The sequence below is a fragment of the Atractosteus spatula genome, chromosome 2, assembly GCF_055471065.1.
Source record: "Atractosteus spatula isolate fAtrSpa1 chromosome 2, fAtrSpa1.hap1, whole genome shotgun sequence".
Classification (NCBI taxonomy): domain Eukaryota; kingdom Metazoa; phylum Chordata; class Actinopteri; order Semionotiformes; family Lepisosteidae; genus Atractosteus; species Atractosteus spatula.
The window spans coordinates 31,000,608-31,009,671 of NC_142707.1; the positions used below are offsets into that span (position 1 = coordinate 31,000,608).

The 9,064-nt window shown below is 35.5% G+C and overlaps 1 protein-coding gene across 1 annotated transcript in view; it reads left to right on the forward strand.

Moving 5' to 3' along the window:
- The window catches only part of hbs1l (HBS1-like translational GTPase), a 45,178-nt gene extending 36,499 nt beyond the window's left edge, over positions 1-8,679 (forward strand). The window contains exons 12-18 of the mRNA XM_088933121.1: positions 88-156; positions 376-480; positions 2,426-2,516; positions 3,372-3,480; positions 3,674-3,774; positions 4,273-4,417; positions 7,344-8,679. Of these exons, the coding sequence (XP_088789247.1) occupies positions 88-156; positions 376-480; positions 2,426-2,516; positions 3,372-3,480; positions 3,674-3,774; positions 4,273-4,417; positions 7,344-7,355 (632 nt within the window). The 3' untranslated portion in view covers positions 7,356-8,679. The remainder of the gene's footprint in view (positions 1-87; positions 157-375; positions 481-2,425; positions 2,517-3,371; positions 3,481-3,673; positions 3,775-4,272; positions 4,418-7,343) is intronic.
- The last annotated feature ends 385 nt before the right edge of the window (positions 8,680-9,064 follow it).

A 9,064-nucleotide genomic window follows, 5' to 3' on the forward strand; every position in this document is an offset into this window, starting at 1 on the left:
AATTGAGAAAATAAAACTTTTAAGATGTTCTTTAAGCATTAATTTCTGATTTTTGATTGCTGCGTTTTGTTTTTTCTTTCCCTTTAGATTCTTTCAGACCACCACAAAGAGCAGTGGATAAACCTTTCAGGCTCTGTGTATCTGACGTGTTCAAAGGTTTGCATTATAGGGAGACTTGGGTGGTTCCCGGCATAGTGGTTTCACACACCCTAATTAGCCCTAATTTTAGCCTAATGTTATTTCAGGTATACAAGCCAAGGAGTATAGCTGATTTTGGCGTGTGAAACCTTCCAATGATGCCTCTTAAAAATGCAGTTAACGATTACAAAATATGCATTTTGAAGCCTTTGTGACAAGATTTTCACTTCTTTACAGACCAAGGGTCGGGGTTTTGTGTTACTGGCAAAATCGAAGCAGGCTACATTCAGACTGGTGACAGGATCCTGGCTATGCCTCCAAATGAAACATGCACTGTGAAAGGTACTACTGTCAGTGTGAATACTGAGGGGTTGTTTATGTTGTACTAGGAAAAATCTGCATGAGTTGGATTTTCTCTGTTGACGTTATTATTTTCTGTGCATCTGAACCATTGGTTTAGATACACAGAAATCTCATATGTATTATTATTCCCTCCATCTTGATTTTCCCACCATTTATTTAATTGCATTTCTTCGTTATCTGTATAGAAAAGGTATTGAATAAACTTTGACGACTGAATGTTTCAAGTTAAAACTCGAACAGAAGTTAGCACTTTACCTAAACAATGTTTTGTTTTGGAAACTACAGCATGAGTTAAATTAGTTTGTCCAATCAAGATGTTAACATTGTAATATCTGTGTTCATATAAGGAGCAGTTGAAGTATTGAGTATAAAGATAGTATTGCAATGTAACAACAGCGACCTCTTTTGTCCAAGAAAGAAAAGTAAATGATCTTTATATAATAATCTATAAATACATCCATTATTAGGAAGCTACTTGTTCCTGGTAAAGGCTGTGGCAGGCCAATGTACTGTATATAATGGGAATGTACTTAATAGGGCTTAACAGGATGCCAGTCCATCACAGAGCCCACACACGCATAGACTCATACAGGGACAATTCAAAGACACTAGTTAACCTCGCCAGCATGTCTTTGGACTACACAGAATCCAAGGCAAAGAAGAGAAAGCTCTCATGGAAATGCAGAGAATTTCATTCTCAAAAAATGCAGAAAGAGAATCCCAAAACTCAAAAGCTGCTTATTCAAATAAACATGTACATCACATACAATGGAGAGTGCACAGGGATTCAGTAATTTGCTCAGGTTAGCATAAAGTTAGTCGGTATCATAAGGGTTTGAAGATTTGTTTCCTAATCACAAATTCAAAAGTGGCACTCAGCCTTCAAAGATTCTTCAGGTTCATCGCATGGAAATTTATGCAGCAATGGGACTTCCCTACCAAACAGTTTAACTTGATTGCCTTTTTTGATTAGGTGGAAAAATACAAAAAATTGTCAATTTGTACACCCCGTTGTCTCCTATTTATGGTTGTATTTACTTCGCTACAGAATTGTACTTTGCCACACAGAATTCACCTAATGTCAGTTATTATCAAGTCAGCAGAACTTAATAGTATGTTATTGATTTTAATTGAGAAATCAGGTTGTTTTTCAATACATAGTGTTGGCTGGATGAACACTTTGTTTTATTTATGCATGTTTTGTGTAAGGTATGGTGATTTCCAAACTAGAATTGGACTGTAAATAAGGCAAATGACTTAAGGAAGTTTAATTATTTCTTTGGAAAAAGGGTACAGAGCCATTGATCAATATTTCATTTTTGCCGGGACAGTTGTCGAGTCCTAGTTTATGGTGTTGTTACTTCATGCTAGCAGACATTATTTTGTGCACTAGAAGAAAGCGACCTGATGAGCTGTGCTTGTTAACCAGTTAGTTGCCCGGTCGTGATGTAAGATTCCCTGCCGCAGCTTGTTGCAGTCAGTTAAAAGAGATGGCATGGGAAGAAGTTGAGAAACAACCATCTGTACTCAAAAAACAGTTAAAGAAAGAAAAGGGGAAAAACTTTATGATGAAATTGTGATTGTTTTTTTTACCCGTCTTAGCTCACTTGCTGTTTGATAAGGGCCTTTACATTAAATTGAAAGAAATGTGATTCACAATGTACGAGTTCTATCATTACTTAGGAGTATTGCTTTGGTTTAGAGCTGCAGAAGGCTTTACACACGCTGAAGACCCTGTGTAAAGAATTATGGTGCTGCCTTTTGGACAGTGTTGCATAACAAGCATGTTTTTTTTTCTTCCTGTCAGTTCATAGTGAAATCTGATGAGTCAGAGCACACTGAGGCAGGTATGAAAGTTTTAACTATCTTTACCTTAAGACTGACTTCTACTGACCAAGCAGTTCTTGTTATTGCTCATTTCCAGGAATCTCACTGCACGATGAGCCAATCGACTGGGCAGCCGCTGGGGATCACGTTAGTCTCACTGTGACTGGCATGGATATCATCAAAATCAAGTTAGTGCACACTCATTTCATCACTTCCTGGCACTTTGTCCTGTGCCACCTCTCGGGGTACCGATGACAGTGCAGAAGTGTGCATCACTCCTCAAACTCTTCTTTGACGGCTGGCAGTCGCCGCTTATGTGTGTGTGTCTCCACCCAGGCCCCAGTGGACAGTTGAACACTTTGCTATATTTGGTATTATAGTTAAAAACGATGATTTCACTCTTAACAGTGTAACCACAGAGCAGTGAAGAAGCCTGAAGTATTCTGTAAGCCCTTGAATTTGTGGCTTATCACTCATTTCAACAATCTTTTTGACTTGTCTTTAAAAATAAGTTATATGTAAAATAGAATATTATATGCTGCAGGCACATTAGGATGTGAATTTGCGTGCAGTGTTTGTAACAGTATAGGAATGTATTTTAGTTGGAAAATGATTAAAGCAGTAGTGTACAGTATTTTAGATTAAATGGGTCTGACGTATAAAATGTCTGCTTAAGAACCACCTCCTTCTCTGCCTGCACTCCTTATTTGCTCTCAGAGGAGGTGTGTATGTTTTAAATAGAAACACTGTGCTATAAAACTACTGAATATATTTTTTTTGCATGCACTGGTTGTCAGATAACATTGTTTATTTAATAAGGAGGCAGAGGCAGCAGTGTGGAGTAGTTGTCCTGGGCACAGAATGTGAAATTCTGTGAGTTCAAATCCAAGATGGAGCACTGCTATTGTATCTTTGAGCAAAGTAGTTCATGCAGATTGCTCCAGTAAAATAATGCTTAGGATAAAAGCCTCAGCCAAATAAATAACTAATAATAAAGAGAACAGAAAGGGAAACAAATGTTAAAATTCAGTTTGTGATTTCAGGGTTGGCTGCGTGTTCTGTGATCCAAAGGAACCCATCAAAGCCTGCACTCGGTTCCGGGCCAGAATCCTGCTTTTCAACATCGATGTCCCAGTTACACAAGGATTTCCTGTAAGACCTGCTGTTTGGTGACAATGATATGTTTGTGAAGTAAAATATGAATACATGATGTACAAAGCTGTTAGATTTAGTTTTAAAAATATTATAATAAGATTAATAACCTGTACAGGTTGAAGGGATGAAGGGATTATTAAATCTGCGTTGTTTTGTAAGATCTATTTTGCATCTGGCATTTCTCCCTCAGGTGTTGCTGCACTATCAGACTGTAAGTGAGCCAGCCACTATAAGAAAGCTTGTGAGTGTCCTGCACAAAAGTACTGGCGAAGTACTAAAGAAAAAGCCAAAGTAAGGTTCCCAGATTTTCTATCTGGGGAAAACATTTTGCTGTCAGTTGTTTTGAATTAATTAAGCATTGTGTGGTTACAGTTCTATATTGAGTTTCCATGTAAGAAGTTTATTTTCTGTTTGTGACTGAGTTAAAGGGGAAATCTTTCCATGCAAAACTCATTCTGAAAGAAATATGTGCAACTTTTTAACATATGCTAATTTCTAGCTTTAATTGCTAGAAATATGCTTAAGAAAGTTTCATGGTATATTAAAAACTGAAAGTTTCTTGGAGCAATTTTTAAAATTCTAAAATGAATCATGGTATCATCGAAGATAACATTTCATAAACAAATTTGATTTTTTACTCATTTAGATACACCTCTTTACATGTATATGCCATTTCTTTCACTTTTGTCTAAAGTTTAAATTTAGGAATTTCCTTCAGCTGGTCTTTTTCTGTCGTAGTATTTTTTAAATCGTGCTTTTTGTGAACTAATGCTGGATTGTAACTTACAGATGCCTGACTAAAGGACAGAATGCACTAATAGAGCTGCAGACTCAGAGACCAGTGTCCCTTGAGCTTTACAAAGACTTCAAAGAATTGGGGCGCTTTATGCTGCGTTATGTTGGATGCACTATTGCCGCAGGTGTTGTCACAGAGGTATGTCATTGCCTTTTGCATCTTTTATTGTTTTAAATCATTGTTGTGTCAAGTAAAAACTTTACATAAAGAAAATGGAAATGAGCTAGAAAATTGCCTTTAAAAACTGTTGCAGGTTTCAGTAACAAAGTACTGCTCAGAGTGATGTGCATAATTATTCATGGCCTTTTAATGTTATTCTGTTATATGTACAGTGTATTGCAATAATATTTAATCCATTAAAATGATGTCATCTTTAATTGTATTTAAAATGAGATATATACAGTACATTTTTAAATGGAATATTTTTAAAATGTATTTATTCAGAATTTGAAATGCTCAAATTATACAATTTCTAGGGTAAAAGAAGTTAAATGTCAGAAAGAGCTGCAAAGACAATCTCATACTAAAATGTGTTGATTGCATTAGTAGTCACCCCCTTGAGTCAATTCTTGCTGGAAGCATCTTTGGCAGCAGTTACAGCTGCTAGTCTTTTTGGAGAGGTCTCCACTAGCTTTGACACACCAGGGAGTTGTAAATTTAACCCATTTTGCATTGCATTTCAAGCTCTGTTATGTTGGTTGGCAGCAATTTCAAAGTTCTGCGGCAGAGTTTCTATTTGATCTAAGTCAGGACTTTGACTGGATCACTCAGAATACATTCATTTAATTCCAGTGTAAAGTCAGCCCTGTGTTTTGTCCAGCTAAAGGTGAATTTTAATGTATTCTGAAATCACGTGAATCACTGTTACTGCACATAAAGGTCATTCAGGTAATTGGTGTGACTAGTCAAAGTACAGTAATTTTGTGCATCAAAACTATTGCGGTCGGTTGCAGAAAAGGGGATGAATACGCAATCAATGTATTTTAGTTTCTGTGTGCAGTTTTTGCTGACATATCCTGTTTATTCAATAAAACTGTTCAGTTTGAGTATTACATTTTTGATTGAAATATCCATTTGATAATAATTGTATATTGGAAAGGGGTGAATATTTTTGCAAGGCACTATACAATGAATTTCAGATAAAGCCATTAATAGGTAGTTAGCTGCTAAATACTTTTTTCATATACAGTAATTTTTGTTTTAAATAAAAAATTGCTTTTGCCTGAGTACAAAAAGCTCTGTTTTAGATTTCAAATGTTAAATTTAAAAGTAGTCATATATAAGGTAAGAGAATTCAAGTTTAGGTTTCTAGAAAGGCCTTCATTACTAGGGTTGACAAGAAATAGTCTTTCAAAAGTTTACCTCAACAGTTTTTTTTCCAAATGAGTCCAAAAGTTGGACTCATACACTGCTGTGGATTTGCATTGCTACTAAATCATTAAAGGGGAAATCCGGTGTAAAATAAAAATCAAATGTGAACTATATTAAGCTGAAGTTTTTACGATTGGGCAAAACATTTCTAAAAGACTGCTACGTCAATCTTAAAAATCCTTAGAGTCCTTTTAAACCCTTCCCCTAGCACAAGAGGCATAGGTACTTTTACTAACTCATTAGGCCATTGGCATTAATAATGGCATTAGGCCATTTGCTAAACCTGTGGACACACTGAAGCTTCGGTCTAGAGGCACCAGCTTTGGGCTTTGGGGAAAACTGTTGTCTCATAAGTCCATAGAAAATACTCCAAGTTCTTTCATTTAAATCTCAGGTCATCCATCCTTGAGTAATAAGATACAGTACCTTACAATGTTATTTAAATGTGCCAGATGAATAAATAACACCTTCAGTGGTTAATTTAGTGTTACATATACAGCGCAGTAAATGAAAGTGGACAGCCTATTCACTCTACTTAACATTTAAAAAAAAATGATTAATATGTATAAGTAAGAGTATTGACTCGTACATGTATGAGTACATGAAACTGTAATTATTTCCACACGCTGTCCATAATTGGTTAGCAGCTCCTTACAGGTAGAAAGGACTGGTGAAGTAATTTCTCATTCGTCCACTTAATCCATACCTGATGTACAGTGAGTATAGATTTTAAGATTTGAATTGACTGATTTCTGGCTTTTATATTGGTTGGCAATATTGCTCATTGACGAGATTTAATTATGTCGATGAGAACTGAGACTCAAATGCACAATAAATATTATATTGTTCATAGTGGTCGTCAGTGTAATAATACTCGTAAGTCGTGTATTTGGATATGGCTGTTCATCTCAAGGACGTCCATGGTGATGAAAGTGTAATGTGTGACAGTCTCCACCAGCATTTTGATGTGGAAAAATTAGTTGTCTAGATCAGTCACCACTATTTTATTTCTTCATTTATATTATTTAATTTTTTTAATTCACATTTACAATGTATGTTCACCTGCATCCCAGTCAAAGGTATACAGTATTTAACAAGGATGGAAGACCCAAGTTTAAATTCACGAATGAAAAATATTACCTTCCTTTGATTTATGAGACCACTTATACAGTGTAAGACACTTGCCCTTTTGCTCTTAGTCCCAAGTCTTCCAACTTGGGCGTGTTAGCGTATCCACTTGGACTGCAACAGGTGTGTTACAGTATGTCTGAATGCATCAGTACAGTACCTCTCCTTGGACAAATGGAAGGCATCGTTAATAGCACAAGAGGTCTGCCATTTGAGATTGTCCCTGTGCCATTATAGTGACATTGTGGAGAATACAATGGCATATACGGTATTACATTCTTAACTGCAGTTTGTTATGCAGTACTTTGCTGGAATTTTGTTTCCTACTGGTTTTTCTCTTTCAGCTACAGTACTATACAGATGACATCTGATGTAATAATTTTTCTCTCAATAAAAGGTCTTTCTTTGTACTCTGGTGAAATCTGCTTCCAGTTTTGTGTTTGCATTGCATTTAAATTGTATTGGAATCTATACTCTATATTGGGCTGTCATATAAATTTGTATTATGTGATATTGAAGTTACTAATAACCATATTATCCTATTCTTTTGTTCACATACCTGTAGATCAAAGAGTGATATGATACACACCTTCCCATCTCCATAGAGCCTTGAGGAGTCCCAGATGTCATAGGGAAAAGTGCAATTTCTTCTGGAATGGACTGCCAGCAAATTTTGTCCTGAATAATATTTATCATCTTAAGTCGATGGATTTTCCAATGACCATTGTAACCTCATCACAGACGTGTGTGAACACTACCTAATGAAACTTGAACTGTGTTGAAGTTGTGCTGAATTGCAACACAGTGGCTTAGCAAGGACATTGACAACATTTAAACCCAGCTGCTCTGAGAAGTCTAGCAAAAGCAACTGAGCTCCACAGTTTTCTTTTTCTTTTCAGCTGCACACACGATGCATTTTAATAAAACTGCCTGCTGCTTAGCCTTTTTGCGTGAATTAATTTCTGAATTGAAGAATGATTCTGAGAATTTTTTAGCGGAAAACAAAAATACATTTTGGCTGAACATTTTAAACTGGGATATCTCTCCCAGGTTTCAGTATGAAATGCCTTACCTGAATCCAGGTATATTTTTTGTTTTGAAGTGATAAATATGTATCATACCAACTATCATTTTATGTTTCCAGGCCTATGTATAAAATCTTTTGTTGAAGATAATGGTAACAATGCATGACATTTGAAGAAAAAACAACAAAGTTGTAGGGAAAAAAGAAAATGACAAAATATTAAAGACTAATAAAGTTTCATGATGTAAGCATAATTTAAGTGCCTTTTATTTTAATGTTTAATGTCTAAGGTAGGAGCAAAAGCTCAAAAATGGTATTTCCCTGTAAATATACAAACAGTACTATTGATTTTGTGGACATTTTCAAATAAGAAAATAGGATGAGCATTTGTATTATGAATTGTTCTGTGCTGTGTTCACGCTGACGGTGACCAACCTTGAGACTTGAACAGTGGCGTTTTATAAATATGGTTATTCATTAACAAAGGGGCAGCCTGCTTCTGATAATATATTATCAAATCAATATTCCATTATTTTACCATAATCCATGGGTAACACGTGCTTTTAGATGTGACAGCTGGATTTTGTTCTCCAAATGAAATTTTTTTTTGTCTTTAGTAGTAATAACGTATAGCATAACTTATAGAATTAAAGATTGTGGTGGTTTTGAAAATGTGATAGGATAGTAATGTCTTCTGCTTGAAATTGTTCCATATTTTAGCATAGTTTGAACAGAATTATAAAAAAATGCATGGTACAGTATTCACAGTATAAAAAACACAAAGCTGTACTTCAGACAGTCAAGAGAAAATGATCTCAGTACTGAAGTTTTCTGAGACTTTCACATTTATTGGATCAAATAAATTGGATTAAATGGTCCCATGGTCTTCAATGGCTACTTAAGAAGATAAAAGATAACAGAAGAGGAGGTAATTCATTAATCCTGGTTGGTTAACCTAATCGATTAAAAAATCAATTAACTCACCCAGTTATTTCCTGAAGGAGTTTAGGGTATTCTCTTCATCAACCTGGTTGGATAGCTTGTTCAGTCCGTCCTTAGTTTTTTTTGTGAAAAAACGTGCCAACTGTTCTCTTCCACATCTAAAACTTGGTCACAGTTCTTTGGGATCAATGATGAGTGGCAATATAGTTTCATAATTTGGTGACAATGAATGTATGCACTGTAATGAGGTCTTGCAAATATATTTGAACAAATCTAACATAAGAACTCTGTTTCTAATCTGTACTTTTCTACATTTTCCA